General features: G+C 59.2%; 3 protein-coding genes across 4 annotated transcripts; 1 reads left to right on the forward strand and 2 right to left on the reverse strand.

Annotated features, from left to right (window-relative positions):
- On the forward strand, nucleotides 1–2,240 carry MISP3 (MISP family member 3). 2 transcript variants are annotated; one of them, XR_447128.2, is made up of 3 exons: nucleotides 1–1,001; nucleotides 1,375–1,596; nucleotides 1,871–1,895. XR_447128.2 is itself a non-coding variant. In XM_042977301.1 (3 exons), exons 1-3 carry the CDS (start codon nucleotides 434–436, stop codon nucleotides 1,886–1,888), a joined length of 660 nt encoding a protein of 219 aa, XP_042833235.1. In that variant the 5' UTR covers nucleotides 1–433; the 3' UTR covers nucleotides 1,889–2,240. The 2 variants fall into 2 exon arrangements, 1 of the variants encoding a protein (XP_042833235.1); XM_042977301.1 differs by having other exon boundaries at nucleotides 1,523–1,596; nucleotides 1,871–2,240.
- A 4,304-nt stretch (nucleotides 2,241–6,544) lies between these two features.
- Nucleotides 6,545–9,660, reverse strand: CA2H19orf67 (chromosome A2 C19orf67 homolog). Its single transcript, XM_007098140.2, is given in 7 exon segments — nucleotides 6,545–6,927; nucleotides 7,403–7,537; nucleotides 7,884–8,069; nucleotides 8,156–8,256; nucleotides 8,379–8,523; nucleotides 9,183–9,480; nucleotides 9,483–9,660. Coding segments are annotated over 7 exon segments (1,074 nt in total). The 5' UTR covers nucleotides 9,517–9,660; the 3' UTR covers nucleotides 6,545–6,752.
- A 1,102-nt stretch (nucleotides 9,661–10,762) lies between these two features.
- Nucleotides 10,763–13,845, reverse strand: SAMD1 (sterile alpha motif domain containing 1). Its single transcript, XM_042977302.1, is given in 7 exon segments — nucleotides 10,763–11,372; nucleotides 11,374–11,487; nucleotides 11,595–11,706; nucleotides 11,805–11,820; nucleotides 11,823–11,900; nucleotides 11,992–12,286; nucleotides 12,724–13,845. Coding segments are annotated over 7 exon segments (1,626 nt in total). The 5' UTR covers nucleotides 13,690–13,845; the 3' UTR covers nucleotides 10,763–11,327.
- Between the last annotated feature and the right edge of the window lie 2,184 nt (nucleotides 13,846–16,029).

Genomic DNA, 16,029 nt, shown 5'->3' on the forward strand with positions numbered 1-16,029 from the left:
CACCGAGGCCCCCGGGCCGGAGAGCGGAGCCCTGGGGTCGTCCGAAGCTCGGGGCCCCGAGCCCCCCGGGTCAGACATCGAAGTCCCGGGGCCTGCCGCAGAGCAGGACGCCGACGTACCCAGGCCAAGAGGCAAGGTCTCCGTGCTCTCCGCGGAGCAGGGCGCGGAGACCTCTGAGCGAGAGAGTGAAGTCCTTGGGCCATCAGCGAGGCTGGACACAGAACGCCCCGGGCCATCAGCAGCTGGGGGTTTTGAGAGTCTCGAGACAGGCGACGACAACCCCGAGCCGTCTGAAGCACGAAGCGCGGGGGTCCCGAAGCACTGTCCTCTTCAGTGTCCCGAGACCTCCTCCTCGGGGTCAGACTCGGAAGCCCCCCTGCTGCATTTTCTACTGCGCCCCGAGACCCCCCAACAGGTCCCCGGGAAGCCGCTCATGGAGACGCCCATCGAGCGAGAAATCCGCCGCAGCTGCGAACGCGAGGAGAGCCTGCGCCGGAGCCGGGGCCTGAGCCCAGGCCGCGCCGGCCGAGAACTCGTCGAGCTGCGCGTGCGACCGGTGCTCAGCCTGCCGGGCCCGGGCCCCGCGCTCCCGCGCGCCTTGGAGCGCGCGCGGGCGGGCGCGCAAATGCAGCGAGACATCGAGCGGGAGGCCCACCGTCAGGCGGCGCTGGCGCGTCCCGCGGCCCCAGAGCAGTGCGCCCGGCCGCCGCCGCAGCCGCTGGGCGAGCTCAAGCGATTCTTTGAGACCGCCGCGGGACGCGGCTCCTCGCCGGCGGAGGAAGGCGGCGCGGGGCCGCAGGGGCTGCCGGATCCCGGAGGCCGGCCTCGCTTGGCCGTGCAAGGCCGGTGCCCGGTGCTGGCCCGTGCCCCGCCGCGGGTCGCGCCGTCGCTGCTGGAGCAGGAGGTGCGCGAGGTGCATGAGCGCGAGCGGGAGCTGCAGCGCCAGAGGCTCAGCGTCTACGGCACCGCTGAGTTCAAGGAGCCCGCGCCGAGCCTCACGGGTAAGCCACGCGCGCCCCCACTCTAGGGACTCTCAGGGCTCCAGCCGCCCTCACCAACTGCCCAACTCCAGGAGCCTCTCTTCTGGCACTTAGGGTACCTCCTTGGGGCTCCCAGACTCCTGGGGCCCTCTCTCAACTCTCCGTTCACTGCCCCACCCCTTTAGGGCTGCTCTCTCTCTGTGCTCCACGCCCTACTCTGAATGGTCGACTCCTGGATACATCTCACCTAGGCTTTGGGTGGGAGGAAGGGAGGAGGATTCTAGATGTCTTTATCGGATTCCAGGGAACCTGCCTGGGTTCTGACACTCCTGGATGCTCCCTGTGAATTTGTGGGTTTCCACCTCCCCATTCTGGGTTCGCCTCCCTCCTTCAGGTTGCTCCCTCCTCCCGAATGGAGGCCTCCATGGGAAGGAGGGTAAACGCCTGTGTGTTTAAGGGGCGCGGCCGGTCTCCTTGGTGCTGGCCGCCTCCAGCTGGTGACAGGAGGGGCAACCCCGGCTGAGTGCCCCATTCCCCCGCAGCGAGCAGGGGCGACGGAAAGCTGGCGGTGATCTGGCCTCCCCGCAGAAAGGCATCGGAGAACGGCTTGGAGCAGGTGGGAGCCCTTTTCCCTCCCTCTTCCCTCAAGCGCAAGTCGCTCTTCCCTCACCTCTCCTCCCCGGGGCGTCAGGATGCTGGGCCAAGGGAAATGCACCCCCGCGCCCCCTGGGAAGTTACTCTGGGCTAGGACACAAAGTTCTGGACACGGCCAGGGGGTGACACGGATGCCATAGTCCTGGGAACCAAGCTGCCCCACCCTGTGCATGAGTGTCACTCCCACGGTGCCCGGGTCTCTGAGGTCGGCCTTCTGACTGGCCTCCTCTCCCCAGGAGGAGCGGAAGCCTTGAGGTTCCAGTAGGTTGGGACACCCTGCCAGAGGTCACACGCACATCAGAGGAAACTGGCAGGGGCGCCAGGGAGTGCCCTCCGAATCCGCTGAAGGCCTGGAGAGGGTCAGCAGTCTGCTCCGGGGAAGATGAAATCGACCAGCTCCTCTTTGCGAAATTGACCATTCTCTTCTATAAAACTATTAGTCCACGTTGGGAAACACCACCACTGTCAATTCTGCCAGTGAAACTGTCCAGCCCTTCTCTGCCTAACTGCGAACTGAACTGGCCTCTGCCTCCGGCCTTTACCGTTCGAGTAAATGCCTCGGCTACCCTCGCTCCCCAATAAAGCCCCTTCTTTCTGGGCAGTGCAGGCTGTTTTCCTCTGGGTCCTCTTATTTTGGGCTGGGGCGGGAGCGCGTTTGGCGGAAGAAGGCCTGAGGAAACCATAGGAGGTGCCAGCCGGAGTATGGAATGTGCCCTTATCGCCCAGTTCTGGGGCTGCTGGTCTCCCCCGGCCCGGCCCGGGTCCTGGTGCCCCCTGGCGGCGCGGGCGCGAACTGCGGTGTTCGGACAAACTGGCTCATGCCCTCCCTTTTTCCAGACTTCTTCAACATTTATTGTGCCAGTGCCAATGGTATGCCCGGGAGCTGGGCGCTGGCTAGACAGAGGTGATAAGAGGTTGTTCCTGATTTGGGGACGTAAGCAATAGCTACCAAAAAAAGGGGGGTGGCGGTGGCGGTGAGGGTACAAACTTCTTCGCAGGGCATACAAAGCCATTTATGATCTGTCCAGCTGTTGCAAACCTCACATGCGTGTAGACCCCAGACAAATATTAAGGAGAGAAGTGGGGTATGCTGGGAAATGCCTTGTTTCAACGCGCAGGTAAGTGTTCCTCCATATCCGTAGTGAGTGAGCTTCTGATTTCCAAAAGCAAGGGGGAAACCTAGCCTTTAAAAGAGAAATCTCGGGGTGCCTAAGTGGCTCAGTCAGTTGAGCATCCGTGGCTTGATTTCGGCTCAGGTCACGATCCCAGGATCATGGGACCAAGGCCTCCCTGCTTCCCCTGCCCCTGCTGGGCTCTTCAGTGAGTGTGGAGCCTGCTTAAGATTCTCTCTCTCTCTCTCTCTCTCTCTCTCTCTCTCTGTTTCTCTCTCTCTCTCTCTCTCTCCCCCTCCCCCTCTGCCCATCTTCCTGGCTCACATGCCCTCTCTCTCTTAAAAAAAAAAAGAGGGGTGCCTGGTGGCTCAGTCGGTTAAGCATCTGACCCTTGTTTTTGGTTCAGGTTATGGTCTCACAGTTTGTGAGATTGAGCCCCACATCAGGCTCTGTGCTGGCAGTGCAGAGCCTGCTTGGGATTCTCTCTCTCTCCCTCTCTTTCTGCTCCTCCTCCGCTCATGCTGTCTCTTTCTCAAAATAAATACGTAAACTTAAAAAAATTTCAAAAAATTTTTAATGTTTATTTTGAGAGAGAGAGAGAGAGAGAGAGAGCTAGAGCACAAGTGGGGGAGGGACAGAGAGAGAGAGGGAGATGCAGAATCTGAAGCAGGCTACAGGCTCTGAGCTGTCCGCACACAGCTGATGCGGGCATCGAACTTGTGAACCGTGAGATCACGACCTGAGCCAAAGTTAGTCGCTCAACCGACTGAGCCACCCAAATAAATAAACTTAAAAAAATGTTTTATTTATTTTTGAGAGAGACAGTGTAAGCAGGGGAGGGTCAGAGAGAGAGGGGGGAACAGAGGATCTGAAGCGGGCTCTGTGCTGACAGCAGACAGCCTGATGTGGGGCTCAGTCTCACAAACTGTGAGATCACGACCTAAGCCGAAGTCGGACGCTTAACCGACTGAGCCACCAAATGCCCCTAAATAAGTAAACTTTAAAAAAAAGAGAAAGAAAGAAATCTACTGAACTTTAAATGTGACTACTTAGAAACATTTTTAAATGGGGTGTGGGGCTCAAGTATGTTAATAAGCAAAGCCTGTTTGTAGTAGAGCTTGTAGCTGTCAATTGCCAAGCCCTCCTTCATTTCCCTCCCAAGCCGGGTGGCTCAGGTCCCTTCCCCCGATGGAGTTCAAGAGTTTGTGGACACCCTAAGTTGAAAAAGTGTATCGTTGCAGTTATATTCTGTGGTTTTACGGTATCAGCTTCTTAGGGGTGCACTGAGACCCAGAAAAGACCCAGGAATGATTTAGAATCATTGTTTAAACTCTTGGATTTGTCCAACACTGTATGCCCTGGGTCTAGCAACAGACTTGATCCTACATAGGACAAGTAGCTAATGAAGAACTAAAGAATGCTCACACAGCATTGCACCCCAAGAGCAGCTCAGCCCAAGAAGGAACCACACCCCATCCCATCATCACCACACTGAGCACATGCTTGATGGTGACTCTCAAAGGTCTGGAGAGAAAACAAAGAGCCAGTGCTGTCAGGATGGAAATGGAAACACCCAGAGCACATTAAAAAAAAAATATATATATATTTTTTTTTTTGGGGGGGGCGGGCAACGAGAGAAGAAGAGAGAGAATTTCAAGCAGGCTCTGCACTGTCAGTAAAGAGCTGGACATAGGGCTGGAACTCACGAACTGCAAGATCATGACCTGAGCCGAAATCAAGAGTCACAGGCTCAACTGACTGAGCCACCCGGGGGGCCCAGCATCCGTATTTTTTAAAGCTCTATGGGTGCTTTCCACATGGAGCCAAGTTTGAGGACCATCATGTAGATGTAGGCCAGCAGTCCTCAAAGTGTAGTGCCTGGACCAGCAGCATCAGGATGGCTTGGGATTTTGTCAACAAACACACATTCTTGGGTCCCACCCCAGACTTAAAAATCAAACCTTCCACATGATTCCACGCTCAAGTTGGAGAATCATGCGTATAGATGGTTCCTGAGCGACAGGATCCAGGAAATCAGGCCTGTTTCTTTCCTCTCCCAGCGCCTCACACCAGAAACCTTTAATGTTTATTTATTTATTTTTTTTTGAGAGAGAGAGAGCACGAACTTAAGCAGGGGAGGGCACAGAGGGAGACAGAATCTGAAGAAGGCTCCAGGCTGCGAGCTGTCAGCATGGAGCCCGACGTGGGGCTCGAACTCACAGACTGAGAGATCCTGACCTGAGCGCAAGTTGGATGCTTAACCGACTAAGCCACCCAGGTGCCCCCAGAAGCCTTTAGTCTTAAGTGGCCTGCGGATTTGTCTTAAGGGAGACAGTCTCAAGCTATGTGTGGCTGGTCTGAACTGAAATATGCTGTAAGTATGAAATACCAGATTGCAAAAACACAGTACCCCCAAAAGGGAAATATCTCATTAATAGTTTCTCGCATAGATTATAGGTTGAAATAATATTTTGGATATGTTGGGTTAACTAAAAATATCACTAAAATTAACCTGACCTTTTTTTCCCCTCATTTTTAATTTTTATTTTGAGACACAGAGAGGGAGACAGAATCTCAAGCAGAGCCCCATGAGGGGCTCAAACTCAAGAATGGTGAGATCATAACCTGAGTGGAAGAGTTGGATGCTTAATGGACTAAGCCACTCAGGCGTCCCTTTACCTCGTTTTTCATATGTGGTTACTAGAAATTTTGAAACTACATGTGACTTGCGTTTTTGGCTCAATTTAAACTTCCATTTAATTAAGCTAGGGTCTTACAGTGTATGTCACTCACAGGCACTAACTTAAATCAGTATTAGGCAGCTTCAGAATCCCCTTGAACTCATTCAGACCAAAAAATCTTTGATGAAGTCAGAAATCGTCACCAGAAGCCGTCTCCCCCCGCCACCCCCCAAAGATAAAAGGTTTTGGCGTCCAGTCTTGATTCATTTTACCTCTCACGTCCGTTTTTGTCATCTTAAACTGGTGCTTACAATACTATGTGCCTTTGTGCCTGGGAGTTTTAGGTAAGCGAGTGCTTTGCTCAAAAGCATAAATGCTAGGTCTCTCCTCCGACGACTCCAAAAATGTTACCAGGAATGAAAAGGCAGCCCCTACGGGGGTAACTGGCAGGTGAGTGACACCTGGGTCAGGAATGACACCCTTCCCTTCGCAAGGGACCAGCTGTAATCAGAAAGACCCGGTTCAGGATGGAGCTCCCCCACTCGCGCGCTGTAGCTTTCGAAGAGGTGAGTTCACTTCTCTCAACCCGTGACTCCTTTCCAGTCCAAGGTTGGAGTGGAGCTTAGAGATCCCAAGCTGGAGTTCCTTACGGCTTTCCCATCCCGCGCGCGCTCCGGACACCCCGCGAAGTAAGATGACCTGCCCACTCCATGACCCAAAAGCTGGAAGAGGAAGATTTGACTTTGGCCTTTAGGAAACTGATCACGGGCCCTTTGCTGATGCACGTCGGGAAATATAGTCTCTTCGGTAAAAAGAAGTCACTTCCGGGTCAAAATATGAGAGTGGGCGTGGCCCCGGGGTCCCTTCCCCCATTGGGCGTTGAATTTCCCGGCTACCCAAAACTTGAGGTTTTCTGGGTTCCGGTTGTTGACAGGCACTGCTACTTCCCTTTTAGCTTCATGTGCGCCTCTGCGCATGCCTTGAGAGCTGGTCCGCCAGTCAGGGGACTTTGGTTTTGTTTCAAAGACTACATTTCCCAGAAGGCCGCGCAGGTGGGCGGGGCCTCCTCGCCCCAAGGGGTGGGGCGCGGCGCACCGAGCGGACGCCGAGCCTGTGACCTCTTTCTTTCTTTTATTTAACGCAAAACTGGTGTGTCCCCGCGCAGGGCTCCGCGGCCAGGTCGGACCCGGTGCGAACGGGCCAGCTTGGCCTGGCCCCTTGGAAGGCGAGGCCGAGGTGCACTAGGAGAACGAGTGAGCCCCTCCCCTGCTCCCTCTCCTGGAGTTTGGAACTGTCAGGCTCCGGCTCCCATTCTCTCTCCAGGTTCAAGACCCCTGCGCGGCCCACGCCGCGGGCCCCGCCGCGCTCGGGGGACGGGCCGGGCCTGACTGGCCCGTGAGGATCTGCACCAGCAGGTCGGTGGCCAGCATGTGCGAGGGCTCCTCGAAGCCGATGGTCAGCAGTTGCTGGTAGTCCCCAGGAGGCTGCGGGCACAAGATCCTGGGGGCAGGGACAGACAGGCCGGGACGTGAGCGCCCCCAGCTTCTCGGGAACCCCTCCCCTCCGAGTGAGAGGCCGGTGGCTGAAAGAGGCTTTGTTTCAGCTGGGGGGTGGGAAAAACCCTGGAGGGGGGGGGAGTGCTTTTCTTGTTGCTGAGAAGCCTAGAGCTAATGGCTCTGGGAGGTTGAACAACTCTAGCCCTGACCTGGCCTATCACCCAGTTAAACTTAGCTGTGTGCCCTTGGGCAGGTAACTGAACCTCTCTGAGCACCTGTTTTTTCTTTGTAAAATGGGGCCTGTAGTATAGACCTCAATGGGTTGTGACACAAGTCTGCATAAAGCACTTTTCAGGGCACAATAAAATGCTCTCCTTATTACCAAGGGAAACAATGTGGGGGGAAGTGGATGGTCTTTGGTGAGGTTCTGCCCCTCCCTCCAGGGCCCAAGCCCACCTTGCCATTGTCCTAGTTCTTACCACGAATAAAGGTCATCCTCAGCTGGTCCTAGCGGCACCCATCTGCCAATGGACCACAGCTTCTGGATCTGGGGGCATGAATTGGCTGGACTCTTGCCTGTGTCTTCCCATGTATCTCGATAGCACAGGAAGTAGCTGGGAGGGGAGGAGGGTATTAATTAAGAACGAGCAGTTTCCTTCTTCAGTTGAGGGCTTTGATGGGGGGGTGGGCGTGAGGTGGAAACTCATCAGAATTTGCCCTCAAGTTCTCAGGTAGGGATGTGGCTCCATATGGAGGCCTTTTCTCCTTGCCAGCCTACTTTTAAGATGAGGACTTTTTTAATGGAGGGTGAATTTTTTTAAAAAAGTGGGGATGGCCTTTCAAAGATCTTTGGTTTCCCGCCGGGCTTTCCATGCTTTGGCGGTGGTGGTGGTGGTTCAGAGGCCCACGCTGGCATTCTGCACAGACAGGGGAGAACTTTCATTCTCTCAGGGGACTCACTAATCCACGCGGGAATCTTGCCCCCTGCCGCTGGGCTCTGGGGCGGTTTCCAGATTCCAGCGCATCTTCTTATAGAGGTATCGGGGGAAGCGGCTGGCGGTGTAAGCGGCTGGGGCACAGTATCTGAAGATGGACACCTCGTGGGACGGGCTGATGGAGAACCTTCCGCAGAAGAAACAGGAGATACTGGCAGGAGACAGGACGGTGGGAAATGAGGCCGGGCTCTGGACGCCACCCTCTCCCCACCCCACTCCAGCCTCCTACCCTTTTACCTTAGGGGGTCGGTCTCCTCCAGGTCCACAAACCCAAAGGAGGCATACATGAGGACCAGCTGTTCTAGGCGCAGGGTCAGCTGTTGGGAGATCTCCAACAGCTGCATGGAAGAGGGGGCATAATGAGATTAGCTGGCCTGCCTGCATCGCCCTCCCCCCACCATTTCCCAACCCCGAGGAATGAAGAAAGGGGCACAGGGTCTAGAAAACCTGCTCCACACACCCCCTTTCGGACCAGCTCCTGCAGGACTCCATAGATGGGGGGCACACTCCTCGCGGCTGCCTCCAGGTAAAGAAAGTAGGGCTCACACATCTGTAAGAAGGTGGGCATGGCCTTTGCCAGCTGTTCCTTCTGCACTCGGTCCCTGCTAAAGAGAGAAAGGGGCCTTTGCCTGGGGTCCCTCGTTCCCCACTCACTGGCAACCAGTCTTCCTGGCCTGGAACCCCTATGGCAAAATCCCCCTGCGCCAGGACTTTCTCAGAGTATCTTCCAGGACCATTTGCCTCAAAGCCATTTGGAACACTTGTTAAGGTGCTGACACCTGAATTCTACAACCGACTTTTCACTCAAAATGTCCTGGAGGGTGGAGCCCAGAAATCTAGGGTTTCAACAGCCTCCCAGAGGATTCCAATGGATACCGAAATGTGAGAATTACAGTCTCTTCTCCCCTGGGCTGGGAATCACATTATCCTTTGGGGTCCCACGCTGGTAGCCAGAGGGTCAAGTCTGGCACAGATTGGTTTTGTTTAGCCTGCCCGGGGTTCAAAATATAAGCCAACAGTTAAAAACTAGGAGCACCGTCCTCTGAATTGGCAACCCCTGGGGGCCGCGTAATAGCAGGCCCTCCCTAACCCCAAATTTCTACACAGTCCTTATCACTCTTCGAAATTGGATCCTCAATCAACTAGCTTCATTTACTGTCTCTGGCTCCTAATGCTTTTGAGTTTGCGAACCTAGCGTGCGTTGCCTATCCTGTTGCTCTCCTCAGTCTCATTCCGGGGGACCTAGGACCCCACCCAGCACCACCTGTAAAGTAAGTAGCTCTGGAAATCATCTGCCTTCTTGAGCAGGTAGCGGAGCTGTTCGGTGATGGGGCTGAACATGGTGTCCAAGGGTAGGCGAGGAGGGGCGGGCCCTGGGCCCGGGGCCAGAGGCTCGGGGGAAGGAGTAGCGGTAGAGGCCTCGGGGAGCTGTCCCTGGACGTCCTCCGGTTCCGCCTCGGGTGGGTCCCCAGGTCCGCCAGGGGACGCCAACCAGGAGGGATCTCCGCAGGGCTGTGCCCCAGGTTCCAAGTCGTCCGCGGGCGGTGTTTCCCCAGGGCCGGGGGCAGCGGCTCCACGAACCACTGCTCGGTAGCCATCGTGGGGCCGCAGGAGGGGAACGCAGCTCTTTAAGCCTCCGCCGCTCTCGTTGGCCGCGGGTTTGACCCCGCCCCGGGAACCTCGGACTTGCCGGGACTGGGAGCGCGGCCCCCTCCAACTCGCCCCTGCCTCGACCTCTCGGTCGGGGCGGCGCCGCGCGGAGGGAGTTCGCCTCGTTTGAATTTCAACACGCAGGAGGGGCGCGCCGCTTCGGTCCGCGGTGCGCGCCCGCGGGGCCCCGCGCAAAACGCGCGCTCCCGGAACCTGGCTTGGGGGACGCGTCCAAGGGGGGCGACCTGGGCCGGTCCTGGCGCGGCCACGTCCCGGGGTGTGACTGGGGGGGCCAGCGCCTTTCTCGCTCCTAAGCCGTTTCCTGGGGAGGAGGGGTCTTTACCGAGCGTCCAAACCCGGGGCGCAGGTACATAAAGGGAGGAAGCCCCGGCCTCGAGAAGTCTCTGACTCTCTGGCTCCAGAATCTGTATATTAAAAAAAACAAAAAACAAAAAAACCCCCCAAAAACACAACTCTAATGGAGTTGAGAAACTGCATTAGAACTTAGTGGGGATTGGGATATCAGTGGCTGCTTTCTACGGATAACAATCCTAAAAATCTTCACTTGGAAAAACGTGCGTGTCCCATGGTCTCATCCCTTCTGTTCTTCTTACTGGTGAGGACCGGTGAAGCCTGGAGACCCTACCATGGGCCCAAGACAGACCCCTGCCCCCAATAGTTATAGACTGGATTCTTGGTGGCTTGCAAAGGCTGACTACATAGGGCTATAAAGCTAAATACACTAATTACATTTAAAAAGACTCTGGGTAAAGAACTCAGACAGGTGTCTGACCCCACCCTGTGTGACCCTGAGCAAGCATCTTTGCTGTGCTGAGCCAGTTGCCTCTTCTGGAAAGTGGGTTTTTATGAGCTCTCTGCCTCACTGGCTGGGGAGAGAACAACGGAGAAAATGCTCATAAAGCCTAGTTAACTGCTGGTCACTCAACAAGTATTTGAGCGCCTACTGTGTGCCAGAGCACTGTTCTGAGCATGGGGAGAGGACGGCACCTGATCTCCTGGAGCACTTCGTGTTCTAGCTGGCTGTGAGGCAGCCCCGTGCACTACCTGGCTTCTTCCTCCAACAACTCTGTGTTAACCTAGACTCTCCCGGAGGGCCCCCCCCCCCCACCGTTTGCTCTTACCCCCCTCCCCCACTCCATTCATGAAGTGAACTCCCGGCATTTTTTTTTTAAAACTTTATTTAAAAAACCTTCGGTGCAATATTAAAAAGCAATACGGCCAGCTGGAGCAACAACCAACAGAAAGAAAGAGGGTTAGGGAAGACCCAGGGACCCACCCCGGCTATTCCAAGGGGCTGGAGGCCAGGGGCAGACCATGGGGCGTGGGTGGTGGGGGAGAGAGGAAAGGCCACCCACCAAAATGAACAGGCAGAACAAAACATTTATATAGGAAACATCTGGCTGAACTGAAGAGGACCTAGGGGAGATGGGAAGCCCCCATTTTTTTTTTTTTTTTCAAAAATGTCCTAGACTTGGGGGCGGGGGGGAGGTTGGCTTCCTGGGGTGAAATGAGCAGGCCCTGTTCTCACCCCACACTCCTCTATCATGGAGTACAGGATGTGCTGGGGGCCAAATGTATGTATGCGGGGGAAACACAGGGAAGAGAGGAATAGGGAGGAACACCCCCTCACTGGAATCTGTTAGGAGGGCTGAGAGCGTCCCCATCCAGCTCCTGGACTCTGGGGGTTTCGGGTGAGATGGGGGCTGGAATGGGTTGGGGCAGGGGAGAGGCTGGGTGCTCAGCCTAGAAAGCCATCGGGGTCGTCATCCTCAAAGTGGCCTTGTTTGCAGCACCTTGATGTGGTGCTCGTAGATTTTCAGGGCTGGGCCCAGGCGGATGGACAGGCCAGTCAGCACATCTGTGCGCTGCATGAGCAGCAAAGACTTGCCATCGATTTCCTGGGTGGGACAGACAGACAGAGTCAGATCCCCCCCCCCCCCCCCCCCCCCCCCCCCCCCCTGAGGCCCTGGGATAGAGAGGGGTACACTGAGGGTTGGGAACTCACCTGCTCTTGGAAAGCTGTCGCCTGCTCGGGGAAGCCGGCCTCAGTGAAGTACTCGACCACGTCCATCACTGTCCACTCCACAGGGTCAGCCGGCTTCTCTTTGCGCCCAGAACTGTGGCAGAACAAGGGGAACCAGTGAGTAGCGATACTCCTCTGGTTCTATTACACGTCGGTAGGCAACACCCCCATGGCTCAAACACCCCAACTTACGGACAGCCAAAGGGGTCCCATCAGCCCCAGGGAGGGCTGGTTTTCCTGGGGGCAAAGGCACAGGGGACGGGGAGTCTGGCCCAGTGGCAGCAGAGGCTGGGAAAGAAAAAGCATATGCCTGTGGCTTTGTCTTGGGGCTCAGTTCCTCCCCATCAGGCAACCTTGCCCAACTCAGAGAGATCCTTACCTGATCCCCCTTCCTTATTCATGGCTGCCATGGAGAACACTTGGCGGGTACCACTGCCTGGTGCTGGCCCCCGGCCCTCATCCTGGCCCTGGAGGGGTCCACAGGGTGTCCACTCCTTGACCCTCTCCTTGGCACTCTGAGGGCCTCGCTCGCCATTAAGCTGGTGGTGCTGGGCACCTGCTGGACGGTCACCCTCCGGCACTTCCGATCCCTCTGACACATCGTCTTCATCATCTTCATCTTCATCGTCATCTTCCTCTTCTTCCTTCTCAAGCACCCGCTCTTCTCCACCTCTCTGGTGCCAGGGAGAGAAGCAGGAAAAGGTTAGTAGCTGTTCTGGCCTTTAGCCCAGTCCCTGTGATCCAGGATCGAGTGGTGTGCTTACCACCCACCTTTAATATCAACACGGACTAACTTTTACGCATTCAGTCCGTGCCACGCTCTGTGTTAATAAAGCCCTTAGTAGCCAAATCTCACTAAACTCGCTCAACAACCTCAAGGGGTCGCTACTGCTATTAAGTCGCGTTGTACAAGCAGAGGAAACTGAGGCTCGGGAAGATTAAGTCACTTGCCAAGGTCACCACGGGCCGAACCCGCAGGGAAGACGCGAAAAGCCAAGGCCGCCCGCCACCCGGTTCCTCCCGGGACTCGCGCCCCACCACCAACTTCGCCCGCACCTGCCTACAGCGCGGCACCCACCCCCCCACCCCGCCCTTTCCCCGGCGCGCTCACCTTGCTCCGCGACGCGCGGGCGCTGGCGGCCGGCGGCGCCCGTCCGGGCCTGTCCCCGCGGGGCAGCGCGAGCGCTCCGAGGCGGGTGCGCTCCAGGCGGCCCCGCGCTGCCGCCTCTTCCTCCAGCAACCCCTGCACGCGGCCGCGGGTCAGGCGACCGCCGGCGCCGCCGCTGCCCCCGAGGTAGCGCACGACTTCCCGCAGGCTCACGGGCCGCGCCGGGCCGCCGGCCCGCGCCGCGCCCCCCTCCGGCGGCTGCTGTGGCTGCGGCGGCGGCGGCTGCTGCTGCTGTGGCGGCGCCGGCGGCTGTGGCGGCGGCGGCAGCGGCGGCTCCCGGGCGGCGACGGCGGGCGGGGGGGCGCGGCGCGGGCCGGCCGGGGGCGCCACTGCCGGAGGAGCGGCAGGCGCGGGCGGCGGCGCGGCCAGGGGCGCGGCCCGCTGCGCGCGGGGGCCCGGCTGCGCGGGGCCGGGCGAGGGGGGCGCTGTGGCGGCGGCAGCGGCGGCCGCGCGGGGCGCCCGGGCCGGGGCGGCGGCGGCGACGGGCGCGGGCGGTGGCGGCGGGGCGGGCGTGGGCGGCGGCGCGGCGGCGGCGGCGGCGGCGGCGGCGGCTGGGCCCCCGCGGGGGGCGCGCGGCGGGGCCGGCGGGGTGGCTCCGCGCCGGGGCGGCTGGACGCGCGCCGCGTTGCGGTACGAGATGCTCCCCTTGTAGCTGACCCGGAGCACGGCGCGCTGCTGGATCAGTTTCTCGAGCTCGGCGCGCGTGCGCTCCGGCTCCGGGCCGTGCCGCCGCCGCACCATCCGGCAGATGCGCTCCAGGTCCGGCCGCGCCTTGCGCGAGCGCAGCGAGTCGATGGTGTCCAGGATCCACTCTTGGTAGTGCGGGGAAGCGGCGGACGACGAGGCAGCGGCCGCCGTGGTGGCGGCCGCCGCCGTCTCCGGCGGGGGTAGGGCCGGGGGCCCCGCCATGCCTCCCGCCCGGCCCGGCTGCACCGTGCGCGCTGCCTCCCTCCCAGCGCGGCGCCCCCCTCTCCGGCTCCCCTCCCTCCGCCGCTGCCCGCCTCCTCCGCCTCCCCCCCCGGGGGGCGCAGCGCCTCGGCGGAGCGGCGGCGGCGCTGCTGTTTCTTTGCAAAAAAAAAAAAAAAAAAAAAAAAAAGCGAGAGAGAGGGAGCGAGAGAGAGAAAAAACAGTGAGAGAGAAAGAAAAGAGAGAAAAAAATATGCACACACTCACTCACTCGCACGCACGCACACACAGACCCGCTTCTGCTGGGCGCGCGCGGGGCCGGGGATGCGAGGAGGGAGGAGGGGAGCGCGGCGCGGCCGGCCCCTCCCCGCCGCCGCCGCCGCCGCACGCGCGCCCTGCGCCCGGGACACTCCGGCCCCCCTTCCTTCCCTCCCTCCCTCCTCCCCGCCGCCCGCCTTCCTCCCTCCCACCCCCACGCGCCCGCTTTTAAGGTGGAGCTCGGGCCCCCCGCCCGCCCCCTTTACCCTGCGCTCTCGCTCACTCTGGCTCGCTCCGGCCCCCCCTTACAACTCCCGCGCGCTTTTTAAGGAGGCGCCGTGGAGTTGGCGCCGGGGCGGGGGCGGGGGAAAGCGGCGGGCGGGGGAGGGGGAGGGGAGCGCCGGGGGGAGGGGAGAGGGGGCGGGCGGGGCGGGCGGGCGGCGCTCGGCCGCCCTCCAGCCATTGGGCGCGGGACCCAGACGTCCCCGGCGCCCAGCCCCCCTCTCCACGCCTCCCCGGCGCGCTCCGCTCTCGGGACCGCACTTACCGGGAACTCGCCGCCCGCGGGCCGGGCCGCTGCGCTTGCCGGGCGCCGCGGGGACCCTCGGACTGTCGCCGCCCCCGCGCCCCAACGGCGCGCTTGTCCCCGCGCTCCGCGCCGAGGATGCGGGGAGGGGGGCGCGCACCGTCTCCCCCACCCCTTACCCCCCCCTTGCCGGGGCCGCCTCCGCCGCCGCTCGGCCTCCCGGCGCGCCGGCCCCAGCGTCTCCCTAGAGCGCCCTCTCGGCCGGGGGCTGGACGCCGAGGGGGCGCGCCACAGATTCGGGAACCCCGAATCCAGGGTCAAAGGGCAATTTGGCGCCCCCCTCTCCTGCAGGGCGGGGTAGTGGCGGAATTCCGGCTAAACCCGGTTTTACAAAGACTCCAGGCCAGGTCCTGATCAGCCTGGACGTTGGGGTCCGAAATGGTCTTTCCAAACCCCTGGGGGTGTGTGGGTGGGTGACCGAAGTCGGGAACACCAGCGACACTTTTTTTTTTAAACAAAACTTTATTGGTAATAGTTTTCAAATATGTTTACAACAGCACACTGTTCAAGAGGAAGTCGCGTCCTTCGCAGCACACAGGTTGAATCGCCCCCGCGCCCACCCGGGGCCCCACCCTAGGCCTGAGAGCTCCTCCTGGTTGGGGAGAAGTTATGAGAGACAGATATGGGGATGAATGGGGTGGTTCCCCAGGGGCTCCCCACTTTTCTGTTGAGAGAGAAAAAAGCACAAATGGGGGGGGGGAGGAGTGATGGACAGCTGACAGCTAAGCAGAGGAGGAGCGCCCAGGTTGGGGGGAGGGGGGGGGGCGGAGGCTGCTAGGTGAATAAAACCGGCAGCCCCTCCCCAGCAACCCTGGCCTTGAACCCGGGGCCACAAGAGGGAGGAGGGCTTTGCCTTCTTTTGCTGGGGTTGCCTTCCCAACTGAGCTGAGAGGAGGCTGGGCATTAAAATCTAGCTGAGAATAAAATTCAGGAGTTTGGGGCGAGTGCTGGTGGGAGGAAAGACCCTGGGGTTGGGGCTCCCCTTCTATCTTTTTGGGGGGCAACTCCTCTTTGGCAGGGAGAGGGGCAGCTGCTTTGTCTCGGTCCCGAAGCCCAAGGGTGAAGAAAGGTCTGTTGGGGCAGAAGGGGTAGGGGCTTCCTAAAGGGGCTGAGACCCTTCCAGGCTTGGCAGGGGACACCCCCCCCCCCCTCAAGGTGGGGGGGAGTGGGCAGAGGAGCAGAGGAGATTAGCAGCTTGGGGCGGAGGTTTGAACCCCAGCTCCTTCCTTTACAAATTCAGTCTGCTTCTCAGCCTAGTTAAAATGGATTTGGGAAGTGGGGGGAGCATGGAAGGGGTAAGGGTAGAGGAAGGAGGGAGGGAGGCACTGGTGGAACTTAAATAAGAGTATACAAATTTTTTTTTTTTTTTTTTAAATTCTAGCAAGCAGCCCACTGAACAGGTCACTAAAATCTCTCCTCTCCAGTCACCATTGCTCTGAAGAGAAGGCTGGCCTTTCCTTCATTAGTTGGTGATGCCTGTGGTTTGGGGGAATGGGGAT

The sequence above is a fragment of the Panthera tigris genome, chromosome A2 (assembly GCF_018350195.1).
Source record: "Panthera tigris isolate Pti1 chromosome A2, P.tigris_Pti1_mat1.1, whole genome shotgun sequence".
Classification (NCBI taxonomy): domain Eukaryota; kingdom Metazoa; phylum Chordata; class Mammalia; order Carnivora; family Felidae; genus Panthera; species Panthera tigris.

Coding starts and splice junctions, on each gene's coding strand:
- MISP3 (XM_042977301.1), top strand. CDS start 434: ATGGAGACGCCCATCGAGCGAGAAATCCGCCGCAGCTGCGAACGCGAG. Junction 1,002..1,522: donor GCCCGCGCCGAGCCTCACGG/GTAAGCCACGCG, acceptor ATTCCCCCGCAG/CGAGCAGGGGCGACGGAAAG.